This window comes from Sus scrofa, chromosome X, assembly GCF_054392235.1.
Source record: "Sus scrofa isolate SSC_HxYL_T2T_F1_AM1 chromosome X, Sscrofa_HxYL_maternal_Yorkshire_Landrace_v2.0, whole genome shotgun sequence".
In the NCBI taxonomy this organism is placed as follows: Eukaryota; Metazoa; Chordata; class Mammalia; order Artiodactyla; family Suidae; genus Sus; species Sus scrofa.
The window spans coordinates 66,111,400-66,130,092 of record NC_139401.1 but is presented as its reverse complement, the minus strand read 5'-3'; the positions used below and the strand labels follow the sequence as shown (position 1 = coordinate 66,130,092).

Sequence of the window (18,693 nt, the reverse complement as noted above, 5' to 3'; positions counted from 1 at the left end):
CACTGTTGCATGGGTTTGGTCCCTGGCCTGGGAATTTCCACATGCTGTGGACATGGCCAAGAAAAAAAAAAGATAACTAATCTCAAGGAGCTTAAGCCAAGTAGGGGAAGACGGTCAAAAAACAAGAAACTGCAAAATGATATGCAAAATTGAAGCTGTGCTTTGGAACAATCTCCCTCCTGTTTCTCCCTTTGTTGCTCCTTATTGATTGTCTATGTACTCAAGAGTAGCTTTTCCTTCCACATCTGCTAAGGGATCACATGAGTTCACGTGAGACTCATTACTGTTACCAGGGCCATGAGGTTAGAGGTAAGCATGAGTTCTCTGGGAGAATGGCCTTGTGAACTCTCCCCCTGCAAATCCTGGAAGCCCTTTGGAAAGAGAAAAGGTCCCGTAGCCTACCAGGGCAGAAGCGAGCAGCCATCTTCAGTCCTCTGGCACCTTCCAGCTGAGTTAGTCTCGGCTTTCCCGCCCTCATCACTAACCTCCTGTTTTGGTCTCTTGGTCAAGCCTCCATCTCCTGATCATCCTTAGTTTATTAGATGAGATAAAGGGAAATTGGCACTTGAACCAGAAAGCCCTGGGAGTTCCCCTTGTGGCTCAGTGGTAACAAACCTGACTAGTATCCATGAGGATGCGAGTTTGATCCTTGGCTCTGCCCAGTGGGTTACGTATCTGCCAGTGTTGCCATGAGCTGTGGTGTAGGTTGCAGGCAAGGCTTGGATTCTGCATTGCTGTGGCTGTGGTGTAGGTTGGTAGCTGCAGCTCCGATTCGACCCCTAGCCTGGGAAATACCATATGCAGCAGGTCCCACCCTAAAATACAAAAAGGAAAGAAAGAAAGAAAGGAAGGAAGGAAGGAAGGAAGGAAGGAAGGAAGGAAGGAAGAGAGAAAGTCCTGCCCAGCAAACAGAAGAGATGGATGGGGTGGGTGTGGGTGTGAGGTGTGCAGGAAAACTCCCCTAACATAACGAGGACACCTTAGAAAGAACTTGACTAAACCATTAAGTACAGAGGATAGGGGCTAGCATGATCTCTGGGGCAGCTGAGAAATTGGAGGTGATCCACAGACCCCTCAAAGTCATTGGTGGGGTCTGCTCTCTGGATGTGACAGACAAAGCCTGGCTGTGGCTGCCACCATGGTGCCAACTGCTGACCACGTGATCCTGGGGCTGAGGGTTGCAGAGTTTAGCAAATAAAGACACAGGACTCCATTAGATGTGAATTTCAGATGAACAATGAACATTATATACTTATACTAAAATCATAACTATATCTCATGCAATATTGGGGACATACTTATACTAAAACATTTATTGTCAAGGTGAAATTCAAATTTAACTGGCATCCTGTGTTTTATCTGGTAACCTTATATGGGGGGGATGAAAACTACTAAGTTAGGAAAGGACTAGATTTTTCTGGGGGTGGATGGTCTGTTTCCAGGGGAGTAGAGCAGGACCAGTGGAAAGTGGGGCCATGGTCTGAGAGCAGGAAGAAGGATCTCGCTGGCAAGGTACTCCATCAAGGCCATGAGGACCCCTCTCTGGGGGACTTGGAATTAGGATTCCCTCCAGCTCTGATGGTCTCTGAGCCTCGGAATCTCCAGGGATTTTGAAAAGATGGGAGGGGGATGATGAAAGGGGATAAGACTAAGAATCAAAGCACTCAAAGAGCTTTGACTGTTTCTTTGCTTGGTGTTAGGCTGGTGGGATGCATGAAGATGTATCAGCTGGGCATGTGGCCTTCCCTGTGCAGATGGTGACTCGGAGCTTCTAGAATATTCCAAATTTTCACACTGTCATTCATTCTTCCCTTGAGTTTCTGACCCTCATTCTCCAAGGTAACACTGCTTGGAGGGAAGCCCACCCCAGGGCAGGCCCAGTTGAACTCTGGGCTTTCTTGCCTCACTGCCCTGCCCTGCTCTCTCCATCCTTCCTCTTAATGACAGTGACAGCAGTGTTCCTACGTGTGGACACCATTTCACAGCTCACAAAGTGACTGGCCATCTGTTCCTTGTCTGGGTTCTCACGAGTCCAAGAGAGAGTCCTCCTCTCCTATTTACATTTGAAGGAAACAACCCCCAGAGATTTGGCCAATGCCAGCCAAACAGGTCAGGCCTTCACCCTGTTCAGGCATCTATATAATAAATGTCTGCAAGCCTGCTGTGTGGCCTGTGTTAAGGGGCTGAGCGTGTGAGAACAGCAAGACCCAGTACCACAGAGTTTCTGCCCCCAAGAGCTCCCAGACCAGGGAGGGAGGTGGAAGTTTCATGGTCAGCAGATGGACAGACCCATGGAGAGGCAGAAATAACAGAACACAAGTCCTCAGAGCCGGGCCAAGTGTGAATGAGGACACCTCTCAGGGCCGGTTCCATGGAGACAGTGACCACTCTGCATCCAGGCATTTTTCCTCTGCAGCATCCTCTTTTCCACTTGGCCACGGTCTCCATTTGCTGCCTTGACTCTGTCCCCTGGATGTGTCCCTGGGTTCCATGCACTTGGCTCACAGCCCACCCCAGGCAGGCTGAGGCCATGGCAAGGAAATGTGGTTCCTGTCCCTCCTAAGCTCTCTTGGGGCCTCACAGGACCTTCCCCTTCCCCACCCCCACCTTTTGTCCTGTAAAATGTTTCATAGAATATCAGGGTTGAGGGGTACAAATTAAGAGTTTAGGATTAACATATACACACTACTATACATAAAATAGATAACCAACAAGGTCCCACTCTATAGCACAGAAAACCATATTCATTCTCCTGTGATAAACCATAATGGAAAATAACTTGAAACAGTATATATATATATACATACACACAAATATATATATATATATATATTCTGAATATATATAACTGAATCACCTTGCTGTTCACCTGAAATTAACACAACATTGTAAATCAAGGATACTTCGATTGCAAAGAAAAAGAGAGTTCCTGTCGTGGCTCAGCGGAAACGAATCTGACTAGCATCCATGAGGAGGCAGGTTTGATCCCTGGCCTCACTCAGTGTGTTAAGGATCTGGCATTGCTGTGGCTGTGGCGTAGGCTGGCAGCTACAGCTCCGATTCAACCCTTAGCCTTGGAACCTCCATATGCTGCAGGTGTGGCCCTAAAAAGATTTAAAAAAAGAATCTGTCATGGAATTCCAACTGGAAGCAAGTTAAAAAAGAGCTGGTGCTGTTTTTGGTGGGAGCTGGCAGGTGCAGAGCCTTTTGCTCAGCCCCCACCACGGTTGCCCCTGCAGCAGGGCTCTAGAAGCCCAGGGTCAGCCAAACACATTTAGGAACCAGCAACAAGCTTCACGAGCCATCATGGGGCCTGCTGGTCCCACAGATCCCCTCTCGCAAATGGTGGCCCAGACTAAGCCTCCAGTTTGCTCTATCAGCCTCGTGAGAAGGGTTACTCTCTTGCCTGGCCCACTATCTACCCAGAGGCCGAGTCAGAATCTTGGCCGTGACCAGTGGCTCCTGTGTCCCATCCCCTCCACATTAGGCACCCAGGCAGGACTGCTTTCTAACTGCTAGAGCCTTCTCTGTCCCCAGCCTCTCGCCTGTGTTGGGGACTTATGGAACTTTGTTCCCTGATGGGGGAAGCAAGTTTCCCTACCAGGAGCCTGGATAAGGCGTGGGCTACCCTGCCCCCAAACAGTGAAGTCAGTGTCACGGGGAGAGATCTGGGCCAGCCGGTCTTTCTGTGCTGGGGACAGTCCACTTGAGCCCGACACTTAACACCATGTGGAGGTGGAACTGGTCCTGCAAGTAGGTGTTAGAGAGGAGGACAGGGTGAGCCTGTGTGTCAGTCACGGGACAGCTGGGTCCTTGGGCCCTGATAGTCACCCTGTGCCTGACAATCGTCCTTCTGTGGCCTTTGACAAGGTTACCATCCCTGCTGAGTAGCTGATGGCACCTCCTCAGGGCCCCCAAGATTAAGCACAAACTCCTCATCCTCATGTCCGGACTCTTGAGAGCTTGGCTCCGCTGCCCTTTTCAGCCTCCTTTCTCTCCAGCCCCTTCACACAGCTGCCATCCCAGCCAAGCTAGTGACCTGACCCAACACCCTCCACATGTTTCTTGTGGGACTGGATGGGACAAGGCTGAATGCAAGGAAGGTATGCAGGCCAAGGACGGTCTCACGGTGGTCACTCACCAACGGGGCTCCCTTGTAGGGGCATCTGAGCCTTAGAGAGGAGAGTGCCCATGTGGGACCTCTGCATCCAAAGATACACCCAGAATCCAACTGTTTCCACCATCCTGACTCCCACCAGTCTTGCCTGAACCACCGTCACCTCTGCATGGATTATTGCTGTTAGGCTCTCAAAAGCTTCCTCCTTCTTCTTCTCCGGCTCTTTAAAAACTGTTCCCTGGTGGCTCAGTGGGTTAGTTGTCACTGCTGTGGCTCTGGTTACAGCTGTGAAAACAGGTTTGATCCCTGGCCTGGGGACTCCTGCAGGCCAAACAAGGGAAAAACTCCACAGTGGCACCTCATCTCACTCAGAGCGAAAGGCTGAGGCCTTTGGCCTGCTGGCCCCACCCAGCTCTCTGACTTCACCCTCTCGGTTCCTTTCCTCTCACTCACTCAACTCCTCAACACCTGCTAGGCACTTTAGGGTCTGTGCCCTGGCTGTGCCCTCTGCTTGGAAAAGTCTCAGTCCAGACATCCGCATGGCTCGCTTCCTCATCTCCTTCACCACTTTGCTCAAGTGCCACCTTCTTGGCCTGACCTTCCCTGACCACTCCTTGTAAAACTGCGAAGCCTGGTCTTCCTACTTAACCCCTCCAACACTCTGGATCCTTCTTACTCTGTTCAAACTATTTTTCTTTTTCCATAGCACGTATCACTTTCCAACACACTGTATAATTAGTTATGTAATTAATTCCTATCATCTGCCTTCCCCTACCAGACTGTAAACTTCACAAAAGCATGACTTTTTAATGACTTTGTTTTGCTCATTGATATAACCCAACTCTCTAGAGCAGTCCTTGGTATAGACTATGTCCTCCATAATTTTGTGTTGCATTAAGAAACCCTTTCAGGAGTTCCCGTCGTGGCTCAGTGGAAACGAATCCGACTAGGAACCATGAGGTTGCGGGTTCGATCCCTGGCCTTGCTTGGTGGGTTAAGGATCCAGCGTTGCCTTGAGCTGTGGTGTAGGTCGCAGACATGGATCAGATCTGGCATTGCTGTGGCCGTGAAGGCTGGGAGCTGTAGCTCTGATTGGATCCCTAACCTGGGAACCTCCATATGCCGCGGGAGCGGCCCTAGAAAAGGCAAAAAAAAAAAAGAGAAAGAAACCCTTTCATTCTTTCATACTTGCATCTACCTGGCCTGCCACACACTCCTAGCTGCTTTCATATTCATACATCCGCATTGCACACAAATGTGTACTTGGAGATGCCACCTGACACGGATATACAAACATGTATTGACAACTAGATGTATAGTTATCTTTGTACAGATATACACACATGCAAAGGCCTCATGTGCACCTATTCATGCATGGAGAAATCACATTAAAATTTTTTAAAATTTAAATTAAAATTTTTTTAGGGAGTTCCCGTCATGGTGCCGTGATTAGGAACCATGAGGTTGCGGGTTCGGATCCCGCATTGCTGTGGCTCTGGCGTAGCCCGGTGCCTACAGCTCTGATTGGACCCCTAGCCTGGGAACCTCCACATGCCTTGGGAGAGGCCCTAGAAAAGGCAAAAAAAAAAAAGACAAAAAAAATTTTTTTTTAATTTTTACTTTTTAAAAAATTTTCTAATTTTTATTTTTTTCATTGAAGTGTAGTTGATTTATAATCCTGTGATAATTTTAGTTGTACAGCAAAGTGATTCAGATATATATGTGTGTGTTTGTATATATATATATATGTTTATACACACATATTCTTTTTCAGATTCTTTTCCCTTCTAGATTATTACAAAATATCAAGTAGAGTTCTCTGTGCGATGCAGTAGGTCCTTGTTGGTTATCTATTTTATATAGAGTAGTGTGTATATGTTACTTTCTTTTTTATTGTGACCTTGGGGGAACTTTTTTTTGCAAAAATTCTATTATGAAAAACTTTAAACTTGTGGAATAGCTGAAAGACTTGTACAGTGAACACCCACCACCTAGATTTATGGATCATATTTTGCTATATTTGACTTATCACACATCTGTCCATCAATATATGCCCCTGTCTAGCCATCAGTACATCCTATGTGCATTTCAGAGTACATTGCAGCCATCAGTACTATTTAGCCTTAAACACTTCAGCATTAATGAGAATTCAATATTTGCTTACTTTTTAGGTAAACTTTGCATACAGAAAAATGCACAAATCTTTTTTTTTTTTTTTTTTTTTTTTGTCTTTTGTCTTTTTAGGGCCGCACCTGCAGCATATGGAGGTTCCCAGGCTAGGGGTCGAATCAGAGCTGAAGCTGCCGATCTATGCCACAGCCACAGCAATGCAGGAACTGAGCAGCATCTGCCACCTACACCACAGCTCATGGCAACACCGGATCCTTAACCCACTGAGCGAGGTCAGGAATTGAACCCGCGTCCTCATGGATGCTAGTCGGGTTTGCTAACTGTTGAGCCACGACAGGAAATCTGAAATGCACAAGTCTTAAGTGTGTATCTGCTGAGTTTTGACGAATGAATTTTTGACCTGTGTAACTCAAAAAGAACATTGTTGTCACTCCCAAATGTCCACCATGCCTCTTCCTAGTCAATCTCTAAGCAGAGGCAACCACTGCTCTGAGTTTTTCACTACAAATCACTTTTGCTTGTTCTAGAATTTCATGAACACAGAATAATTTGATATATGTCCTCACATTTGTTTATGCATTCAATAGAAAATTGATTTAGCAGCCATCATACCCTCACAGATCCCTAGGCAGATCTGCCAGCTCTTCATGGAGAGTAATGAGTACTCCTGGATGGAGCAAGAGGCCGAAGATATTGCTAGGCATGGCCTGTGATCTCCTGCTCCCCATCACATTGTCCCTGAGAGACCATAGACAATTGGGCCTCATAAACAGAAATGCAAGCTCCAGGTGCCATGTGTGCCCTGGGCTCCTCCTGGCCGCCCTCTTACCCTGTCCACACTGGCTATGGAGACCTCTCAGCAGCCCCACCCCCAACTGAACTCACTTCCCACACTTCTCTATGCAGGTGTGAAAGGGGGTGTCACAATCTCAGCCTGGGCTGGGCCCAAGTGGGTAGAAGCACAGGTATGTAGACAGCTGGAAGGACTACAGAGGCAGCATGCCATCCTGTGATCCTGGGGAGGGGGGTGCTGGGGGTGGAGACTAGGCAGGGGCTGAAGAAGAGAAGCATGAAGGGAGGAGATGTTGCAGGGCCCTGGGCAGTTGGGGCTGGGCAGCTGAACAGCACTTATCTGGAGCCACCAGGACCCTGGGCATAATGCTCTTGCCCTCCAAGAAGGACCTCAAGACCACGCTGGAGGTCTTTGCTGTTTTCCAGTGGGCCCTCTCTGCCTTTCTTATTGGTGAGTCTTCAGTCTTTGGCAGGGTGACCAAATGTCCTGGTTTGTCTGCAGCTAAAGGGTTACAAGGTTTAGCAGGACTCTCAGTGCTGAAACCTGGGTTGTCCCAGGCAAATCAGGACAGTTGGATGCCCTGGCCTGGCACACTTCGACACGGTACTTGTGGGATCTTGATAGGTATGGGTGTGTGCCTGGGCAGGAATGTGTGTGCATGTGTGTGCCAGCCCTGTTGCCAGTGTGTGTGTGTGTGTGTGTGTGTGTGTGTGTTTGACCCCTCCAGGGTTTACACTGGGGCATGGAGGACATGTCTGGGGAAGCTGGGGGGCAATTAACTGGAGGACTGCCAAGAAAGTGGGCTTAGCTGCAACCTCAGGACCTGAGCAGACCATCGGTGCGAGACAGTTGTCCTGGCAGCAGAGGGAGCTCTGAAAACTTCTTTTGCACAGGAATTCAGCCATTTATCCATCCAGTTTTCCTACTATCCGCACCACAAATCCTTTGGGAAAGTTACTTAGATGCTGGCTATGATGTTCCAGGTGTTGAAGCAAACCGTCTCTATGGGAGGGGGGCGTGGAACAAAATCTCACTTTTTACGTGGTTCAGGTGAGTACTGGCTGGAGGCAGGGGCATGAGCTAAATGCCCTTGTAAGATATCTGGGAAGGAAGAGGGCAGTTAGGCCCTGGGAGCCTGGGGCTTGCTGGTGAATAGGGAGAGTGGTCTGGAGAGCAGCGAATGGGGGGCTCAGAGGACTGCCTGGGGTGGGTGTCAGGCCCCCTGAATGCTGAAAAGAGCAGCGCTAACCTAGGAATGTTGGGCAATCAGAGCTGAAAGGGACCAGGAGAAAGGAATTCATATGTATCAGCTACTTACTTTGCACCAGGCATTTTCACAGCCATGGTTTCATTTTAACCTCATGCCAAGCTTATCAGGTAGAAAATATTATTATGCATGATAATACATCCTAATGGCTACACACATGCCTAATGATAGCTTACACTCATAGTGTATTAGCTAGCATTTACTGCACTTTTTTATTTCATGCCAGGCACCTGATGTGGCTAAATCATCTCCATTGTACAGATGAGGAAGCTGAGGTACATGCAGTCTAAGTGGTCTAGCCAAGATGGCAAGGCTGGAAAGTGGATGAGCTGACCAGGGGGTGGAGTCCACAAGAGCCTATGAGTTCCTGTCTCTACCTCCTGTATCTCCCCTCTTACTGCTGATTGGGAGGCTGGGTGTGGATGTGGCCCTGGAGTATGTGTCAGACCTGAGAGGAAGGAGGAAGTCAGGCCTTCTGTGTATGTGAACATTCCTGACTGAAAGGTGAAAGAAGTCAGCTCTGAATGGCCACTTTGAGGACCAGGGCCCTGGCTGGGCCTCTGCACTCTCTGTCCATGTGGCCCAGGCCTTGGGGTCCTCTCCTCAGTAAGGCCAGAATCTCCCATCTGGCTGAAGGGGCAGCTTCCCTCATGTTCATGCCCCCAGCTGCTGGGGCTTAAAACCATCCTGAGGCGAGTCTGCCAGAATTGGTCTTTTCTAAGCTGGACTGCTCCCCTACCTGCTTTGTCAAATGGGCTGTGGCTTTACCATTTTGTGCTACTAGTCTTCAGGAAGAGCAATTTCCCTTCCTGGGCTGGGCTGTCTTCCACTTGGTTAATGTGCAGCTTTCTTTCTCAACCCTGGCTCTAGGGTTCTCAGAAACCAGTCAGTGGCCTTAGGGTGCTTACAACTAATTCCTGCCTGTAGATCCTGCTCTGATCCAGAAGCTTTTCTTTTTTTTTGGTCTTTTTAGGGCCACACTCATGGCCTATGGAGGTTCCCAGGCTAGGGGACTAATCAGAGCTACAGCTGCTGGCCTACACCAGAGCCACAGCGACACCAGATCCGAGCCACGTCTACAACCTACACCACAGCTCATGGCAACGCTAGATTCTTAACCCACTGAGCGAGGCCAGGGATCAAACCAGAGTCCTCATAGATACTAGCTGGATTTGTTAACCTCTGAGCCATGATGGCAACTCCAGAAGTTTTTTTTTTTTTCTTTAAAGGGCATATGGAAGTTCCCAGGCTAAGGGTTGAGTTGGAGCTGCAGCTGCTGGCCTACGCCACATCTCCTGGTGTTGAGAATTGAACCTGCATCCTCAAGGATACTAGTTGGGTTCCTTTCCACTGAGCCACAATAGGAACTCCTGATCCAGAAACTTTAAGACGTCATTTTTCTTGAGTTCTTGTCCTCTCTCCACAGACTTGCCTCACTACCATCCCAGCTCCTCCCTGCTTCTGTGTTCCCATGAGAGCAAAGTCCTCAGGACCTAGGTGCTGACACTGCCTTGGGGGAGAAGCATGACCGCTATGCAAGGCCACCCTCGGCTAGGCCCACTTTGGGGGCTGGAGCCTGTAGGCTCGTATCTCTCCTTCCTTGAATGTTGCTCCTCAGAAGTAACCACTGTTAACAGTTTTTTTTTGTGTGTGTATGCATCCAGAGCTTATGGACACACAAACATGCATGCCACATGCATGTCTGACTGTCCCTATGGGGGGGGTGCATGTGTGTGCACACACACACACACATACACACAGTCAAGGGGCAGTAAAATACAGGTGCTAAAAACACAGTATCTGAGAAGTTTCCTTGTGGCCCAGGGGGTTAAGGATCAGCATTGCCACGGCTGTGGCATAGGCCACAAATGCAGCACAGGTTCAGTCCCTAGACTGGGAACTTCCATGTGCCATGGGTATGACCAAAAAACACCCACAAACAAACAAAAAAACGCAGTGTCTGGAGCCATACTGTCTATGTTCCAATCCCAGCTCGACTCCTTATTATCTATACTCCTTTAGCAAGTCATTTATCCTCTCTGAGGCATGTTTTCTTCATTTGTCAATGGGCAGCATGTGAGAGTGATTAGTTGGGCTGGCCTATGTATGGCGTGGTAACGAACTAACACGGAAACCTCAGTGGCTTAACTCAGCAAATGTTTATTTCTCATTCATGTTAAGCATCCAACACACGTTGGTGGGCGTCTGTGCTCTTTGCAGACGCAAATGTTCAGGCTGATGGAGGCCCCTCCAAACTCTGATGCTGCAAATTGTGGCTTCAGAGATGACCACGGTAGGGGCAGGAAAAGGAACAGAGGACTCATGTACACTCCTTCCTGCCTCCACCAGAGCAACAGGTGTAAAATACAATGAGCCTTATTTTGAACTTTGTTAATTTTGAGGTTGAGCATCTTTTCACGTATTTATCGGCAATTAGTCTTTCTTTTTCTGTTAATGGCCCTTTCATGGCCTTTGTCCCCTTTTTCTGTTAAATGTGAATTGACTATTAAAGAAAATTAGAAAATCAGTAAGGAAGGAAGTATGTTCAGGGAAGAGAGTGGGCATCAGCTGACAAGGCTGGAATGAGGGGAGAGCATAAAGCATTCAAGGAGCTGCCAGTGGGTAAGTGGGACGGGGGCGGTAAGAGACACAGAACTGATGCCCAATACATATTGAATGAATGGATGAATGAATGTATGGGAGACAGGGGACAGAGGAGACAGGAGAAAGAGACAGGGGACACATTGCTAAGGGCATCGTCAACCAAGGAAAAGTGTCTGGACTTTTTCCTGAGGGCCATGTGGAGCTGTGATAGGATTTTTCACAGGACAAATGGCATCAATTGGTGTTTTCGAGAGTTCACTACAGCTCTGTGTAGCAAACTGATTCTAGGAAGAGGCTGTTCCTATAATCCAGGTCAGAGATTATGGTGAATTGGACCAGCCCAGTAGTAACTGCAATGGAGTGGAGAGAAGACGAAAGAAGAGGAGAGAGTCAAGAAACTGGAGTAGGAGTTCCTGCTATGGCACAGGGGGTTAATGATCTGGCTTGTCTCTCTGGAGATGCTGGTTCCAATCCCTGGCCCGGTGCAGTGGGATAAGGATCCGGGTGTTGCTACAGCAGTAGTGTAGGTCACAGCTGCGACTCGGATTCGATCCCTGGCCCAGGAACTTCCATATGCCATAGGGCCGAGTGAAAAAGAAAAAAAAAAAAAGAAATTGGAATGGAGTTAGTAGGACTTGATAGTTAGATGTGGGAAAGAGAAAGGGAGGAGGGGAGACTGAGGGTTTCAGGTCCCTGTGTGAGCAGGTGGAGAGCAGTTGGAGCAGGGAAGGGCGAAGAACAAGAGTGGCTGAAAGGGGAGTGAGTAAAGAAAGAAGTGTCCAAGAGGGCTCTTTTTTTTTTTTTTTTTTTTTGGTCTTTTTGCCTTTTCTAGGGCCACTCCTGTGGCATATGGAGATTCCCAGGCTAGGGGTCTAAGCAGAGCCAAGCAACGTGGGATCTGAGCCACGTCTGCAAACTATACCACAGCTCACAGCAACGCTGGATTCTTAACCCACTGAGCAAGGCCAGGGATCAAACCCACAACCTCGTGGTTCCTAGTTGGATTCGTTAACCACTGAGCCACAACGGGAACTCCCCAGAGGGCTCTTAATTAGAGCTTGACCTTGGGACGTACAGAGAGGGACCCTGGGGCAGGCAGAAGAGCACTAGGCCTGGGCTCTGGAGAGGGTCCAGTGCTTGTCCCTCAGAGCCTCCCAAGGTCTTTATGCTGTGAGTCAGCGATGGAATCGTATCCATTTGGACCCTAACGACCTTGAGAGAAGACCCTCACACGAAGTCTGTAAGGAAGATAAGTCATACTAGTATTGGGATCTTCATCTGGCAGGTGAAGTTCAGTGGCTTGTGTGTGGTCAGACTCATGCTAAGTGGCAAATCCAGGATTCATGTCACTGCGGGGCACCCCACCTGAGGCCACACTCCCTCCCAAGGTGTCCTGAACACCATCTGGGTTCAAGCAAAGCCTATGGTAGATAGAGAGGTCTCCTCCAGCCTAGACTCAGGCCTCCCTTTATTTCTTGAAAAGGTCAAGTCAGTTTGTAAGGAGTATATCAAAAGCCTAGAAGTGCTAGCTAGCCTTTGCTCCTCCCTTCAATCCGTTCCCTAGAGGCAGCTATTCTCAACTTTGTTAGCTCTTTCTTCCATTTACCTCCATATGTCTGAATTTTACTATTTAAAAATTCTAAATATTACTATTTTCTGATGTAACAATTTTAGACACTGTCACTGACTTCCTAATATGGAAGGTGAGAATGTGGCTCTCTATTCGCTGTTGCTAGAGCACTCTCTTCCCCGTCCCCGTCCAGATTGCTAGAGCACAGGTTTTAGTTATAACACCTGACTATGCCTAGGAAATATTCTCCTCAATTAAGCTCTTTAGTGCACTAATCTTAGTGCACTAAAGAGCTCAATTATATTTCCTTTCTCGTTCAACTAACTTCTCGTTTTCCCTGGAATTCATAATTGCCTCATTTTAAATCTCTTTAGTTATCTATTAGCTATCCATCTGTTGTCACTGATTCATCCCCAGACCTTCCACAAACACATCAGAATTTCAAAGTCTCCACTTTTCCCCCATTGTTTTTTTTTTTTTGTTTTGTTTTTATTTGTTTTTGCTTTTTGGCCATGCCCCTGGCATGCAGAAGTTTCCAGGCCAGGGACTGAATCTGAGGCACAGTAGTAACCAGAGCCACAGCAGTGACAATGCCTGATCCTTAATCTGCTGAGCCTCTGGAGAACTCCCTCACTATGTTTTTCATTTCTGGAGGACATCGCTGCTGGAGCCAGGGATCCCTGTTATATAGTCTGGTCTCATGCACTGCTGACACCTTCAGGGTCCTTGAGACACCTTGGGTTCATTCTCAGGGTTGTGCAAGGGTTAGGTTACTATTTGCCTGACCCTGAAAGTGGATGTCGACTTGAATTTTGTGCCCTGGGCACTTTGTTCTCCTCAGCCTATCCCTGGCCCTACTCATTTCCTTTCTTTGTTGGATCCCTTTTTTCCTGGATCTCATGCCTTGTCAGTCTTGCTTTACTCTCTCATTTTGGTAGAGCACATCCTCTAGTAGTTTCCTAAGAAAGGGACATGGGAGACAAACTGTCTGAGACTTTATTCTCCCTTCACACTTGATTAATAATTTGGTTGCATGTAGAATATTTTAGCTGCATCTAGCGTTAAGGATCTGTGTCTAGAGTGTCTTTGGTCCATTTTTTTCCCCCAAAGAATAATCCTCCTACTTTCCAGCTGTGTGGACAGAAGGGAGAGCATCTGTTTTTTTTGTTTGTTTGTTTTTGTTTTTGTTTTTGGCTTTTTGCTTTTTAGGGCCGCACCCGCAGCATATGGAGGCTAGGGGTCTAATCATAGCTGTAGCTGCCGGCCTACACCACAGCCACAGCAACACCAGATCCTTAATCCACTGAGCAAGGCTAGGGATTGAACCTGCAACCTCATGGTTCCTAGTCCAATTCGTTAACCACTGAGCCATGATGGGAACTCCAGGGTCTGGGTTTTAACTACTTCTTTGATAGACTTTCAATCAAGCCCTGTGCCCCACATCTGCTTTTGTGACAGCCGGTAGCTCCAAAATGGCAGTCTTTCCTAGATTCTCCACCCCAAACAGGCTTGCTTGCGTAGGCATTCCCCTTGCAGGTAACTAGGTTTCCACTTTGTTCTCAGCCAGGGAATTCTTCCTCCGCCCACTGTCCAGCATGCCAACATTTTTCTGATAGCTCTCCTCCACTGTTGGCATCTCGCTAATTCCCTTTTTCCTCGCATGATCTCTATCTTTGAAAACATCCTTATGGTAATTTCCATGAGGCTCCAGCAAGGAGGTGAGATAAAAACTTGTGTTCAATCTGCCATGTTCAATTAGAAGTGTTTTCTGTCTCTCCTAACCTTTCTCTTGACCCACTTTCTCTCGCATGGTCTTATTCACAGTTGTTTTAAATACTGAGTCCGGTGATAATTCTGAGTGTGGCCCTCTGTGACTCATCTCCACGAAGTCTGTCTCAGCTACTCTAACCTACATTGTTCCTCTCTTGTTGGAGCCTGACACGGCCCAGTGCCTTAGTCTAGCCTAGCCTGAGTTCTCCTGTTTCTTCTTTGCCATGTTGTGTGTGCCCAGCCTGGCTGAAGGTGGGAATCCTCTTTCTCTGGCACGCCTTCCACTGACGGCTCGCAGAGCTGATGTGGACAGGAAGATGTGGGTTGGAGGAAGACTATTCCTGGCTGTGTCTTTCTAGGACTCCAAGCCTCTGGTGGCCAGATCAGTGTGATATAGCACTGGCTCCCTGCCATTGAATGAAGCCCAAGTGGTGCTGGAGCAGGTCCTGGGAGGGGGTGGGGAGAAGGTTGACTGCATGGAGCACGGCTGAGGAGGAAAACACCTTGCCTTCTACAGCCAAAGCAGGTACCCAAGACCAGAGCGGGGGGTGCTGGGGCCATGTGCATGTAGGCCATGTGCCGGAGTGAAGAGGTGAGAGTGTTGAGAGACCCTAGCTGACAGTGTGCACGACCTTGGGGTGGCCAGAACGCTGAGGCCGGGGGGAGGGAGGGACTGTCCAGAATTTGTTGACTCTGGCCTGGGCTCCCTCCAGGAAGCACCGTGCTCTTTGTCAACCTCTACCTTGTGGTGTTCACATCATACTGGCCTGTCACTGTGGTCATTCTCACCTGGCTGGCTTTGGACTGGAAGACCCCGGAGCGAGGTAAGGGCCCTGCTAGGACTGTGTTGCTACCTGCCATACCCTCTTTCTTTCTCCTCGGCTACTTCTGAGAGGATCTGGCCAATTCCCAGTTGGCCCTTCAGCCTGTCCTTGCCTGGGCTAGAGAAGGTGAGGGAAGGAGTCTTTTCAAGGCCAAGCAAGGCCCAGATTAGAACTGGAATGGGTTAGGGGAGACATGGCTAGTAAAGCAGAGAGCTAAGCCTGTCCTAAATTGGCCCTGTGGTCCATCCCCAGCCTGGTTGGCACATGAGCAGGCAGGACACAGCACGGGGAAGAGCACCCTGAGGTAGGCCTGAAAAGGCCCTGAAGAAGACAACGGAGGTGGGCAAGACTCAGCTCTATCGGCTCTGTTTTCAGGTGGCTGCCGGTGGGCCTACGTGAGGCGTATGGAAACGGTACTGTGATTACTTCTCACTCAAGGTGGGTAGCTCCGGATCCCCAAGTGGGCCCCAGGCCCAGCCCCAACTCCCATGCCAGCAGCGGGGTCAGGGTCGGGGGCGGAGCCTCATTCACACTGAGGCCCATGAGGGTGGCAGGTGAGAATGTCGTGGCTGGTGGCTTGGGGAGAGATGTGCATGGCCAGACACCACAGCCCTTTCCTTTCTCGGTCTCTGGCCAGAAGAGGCAGCCCCCCTCTGGCTATAGCCCTCCTGAGTCCACTTTCCTCCACAGCTTTTGAAGACTCATGATCTCTCCCCCAATCACAACTACATCCTCGCCTGCCACCCTCATGGACTCATGTCCCACGCATACTTTGGCCACTTTGGCACAGAGACCTCGGGCTTCTCCAAGATCTTTCCTGGCATCACTCCTTATGGCCTCACCCTGGGTACCTTTTTCTGGCTGCCTTTCCTCCGAGACTATATCATGGCTGTAGGTGAGCTGGCTTCCAGGACATAAAGCCAAAGAAAAAAATGGCTCCCCAAGGGAGAAGTGCCGGGTGAGTGGGTGAGAACAAGGCCAGCTCTGCGACCCGCTCTGGTCTTAAAAAGCTACCCTGGGCTCAGCTGCCTGCTGTGAGGCTCTCCCCTCCTTGGAAGAGGTAGGGGAAAAGTTTGGGAAGTGGCTGGCGACCTTTGGCTTTTTCTGCCTGCCAGGGACCTGCTCTGTGAGCCGATCCTCCATAGACTTCCTACTCACCAAGAGAGGAGCAGGCAACATGCTGATTGTGGTGGTCGGTGGCCTGGCTGAGTGCAGATACAGCCTGCCAGGATCTACCACCCTGGTCTTGAAGAACCGCACTGGCTTTGTACGCATGGCCCTTCGGCATGGGTAAGAATGCGTCTGGTCCAGATTGGGGAGAGGGGTCCCAGAAACCCAGAGGGGAAGAAGGATGGGGTTTTGAGGAAAGGATATATATATATAAAGGGTGGGGGGAGCCACATCTGCGGTGGAGTAGATCCTGGATCAGGTTCTGGAGATGTTTCTGCTTATGAAGAAAGGCCAGTGGGCCACCCCGGAGCCTGATCTCCCTCACAGCACCTTCTCATCTGGGCCAGGCCCTCTATGAAAGGTGACTGGCTGCAACCTCATCTCAGAGGGCCAACATTACCATGTGAGCTAAAGGGAAGAAACCTGAAAGGAATGGCCTTTGGGTCTCATCTTCCAGTGTTTCAGATGTGTGTTTACAGGAGGGTCTGGGACTTAATTCCCTTAGCTTGCTGCTACTTGGCCCTCACAGGCAGCCTGGGGTGGCCCATGGGGCCCTCACACATAGCCTGGACCTGCACCCAGTGGGGTTAGGGGCTGAGGAGCCTATAGGAAGAACTGGGGGAACCACAGGTGGTCAGTGTGTCTGGCTTTCAGCAGGGGCTCTACCTTTCCGGCCATCAAAGAACATACTTTTCCTCTGCAGCATGTGTCTAATCCCTGCCTACACCTTTGGGGAGACAGAACTCTACAATCAGCACATTTTCACTCCTGGAGGCTTCATCAATAGCTTCCAGAACTGGTCCCAGCGTCCGGTACACATCTACCCTTGTGCTTTCTACAGGCGTGGCTTCACTGAGAACTCCTGGGGCCTTCTGCCCTACGCTCGGCCTGTAACCACCATTGGTGAGTGGGCTCTTGTGCTGGCAGCCTCATCCTGGATATAGGATCCAGTCCTAAGGTTGAACCTTGGCTCTGGCCATGTCCAGAGGCTGGGAGGCTGGCCAGGATGAGGGGAGGGTTGAGTGGGGGTGGCAGGGAGGATGGGGAGAGCCCAGACTTGAGGGCTGAGGCCCACTCTGAGGAGCGAGCCATTCTGATGCTCTTCCCTTTCCCCTTCTCCACGTCCCCTGGCAGTGGGGAAGCCTCTACCCCTGCCCCAGACTGAGAACCCGAGCCAGGAGACAGTGGCTAAATACCACACGCTCTATATCAATGCTCTGCACAAACTGTTTGATCAGCACAAAACCAAGTATGGCTTCTCAGAGACCCAGAAGCTGGTGATAGTTTGATGGACATCCCCCTTGGCTTCTCAGCCTGGCAGGAAGGTATGGAACTGGTGGAAAAGGAGGACCAAAGTCACCTGTATGGCTTCTGGGCCTAATTTGGCCAGTCCTCAGTGTGATGGGCATGGGGAGGGAGGGTTGCTGGTTTGGCTGTTTTCCCTCTTCCTCTTTCATCCCTCTCCCCCTCCTGGCTCTTCTCTGCCTTTTCCTTGGGGCTACAAGAGAGATGGTCCCAAAGTCAGGAAAGGCCTTAGGGTGGGGGTGCCCTGAAGGTTCCCTCACACCTGCCCACTCAGCTCAGCCCGAGGAAAACAAGGGACAGAGTCAAAAGCCTACCTTCTGGTAAGCCTGCGCCCTGAGCAGCTTGTTTCAAGGGCCTAGGATCCTTGCACTTGTCTCTCATTCTCCAGCTCTCAAGTAGCCCCACCTCTTGGACTCAAGGTTCTTCCAGGACTGGCTGACTTGAGATCCAGTGGGCTTGGAGTTCAGGTCCCTCCACCTTCAAGCCCCGTAACTTGGAGCAATCAGTCTTCTTTGAGCCTGTTTCCTCATCTGTAAAATGGAACAAATACTCCCTCCCCTGCTTACTTCAAAGGCTGTTGGGATGATCAGATGATATCGAATGTGACTGAGCTTTGTAGATTGGGGAACCATACAAAATTATTCTCCTCTGGCCATTTTGCCTACTTCCTGTCCCTGAGCTGACAATGCCCTAAATTTCATGGCAGCTCGATGTTCAAAAGAAAGTTTATCCAATAAAAATAAAAATAAAAATAAAAATTCTAGTCTAATTTTTTTAAAAAGAAAGTTTATACTATAGGGTCTTGTCAACAGTTCTTTGAGAGTTTAAGTAAGCTCTCTAGCTGGGTGACCTTAGGGGAGGTTGGTCTCCTCTTCTGCAAATTAGGATGATGCATCACAGGGAGACGGAGGCTGGATTTTCCCAAGCTCGTTGGGGCCCAGGCCTGAGAGCTGTCATAGATGCCACAGTCCCAAGCTGAGGGTGACTCCATGCTGTCTTTGCCGCAGGACGATGTTCCTTTTCGTAGGACCCCTAGCCTGCCTGATGTGCGGTTACAGGAAAAGACCCACGGTGATGGAGACCGGGGCATGTGAGCTGGGACACAGAGATGTGGGACGTTCTGACTGGAAATTCAGATTACCT

General features: G+C 49.4%; 1 protein-coding gene across 1 annotated transcript; it reads left to right on the top strand.

Moving 5' to 3' along the window:
- The first annotated feature begins 7,405 nt into the window (after positions 1–7,405).
- AWAT2 (acyl-CoA wax alcohol acyltransferase 2) lies at positions 7,406–18,308 on the top strand. Its single transcript, XM_085007364.1, is given in 7 exon segments — positions 7,406–7,490; positions 14,965–15,075; positions 15,451–15,478; positions 15,480–15,513; positions 15,766–15,970; positions 16,191–16,365; positions 16,949–18,308. Coding segments are annotated over 7 exon segments (879 nt in total). The 3' UTR covers positions 17,190–18,308.
- The last annotated feature ends 385 nt before the right edge of the window (positions 18,309–18,693 follow it).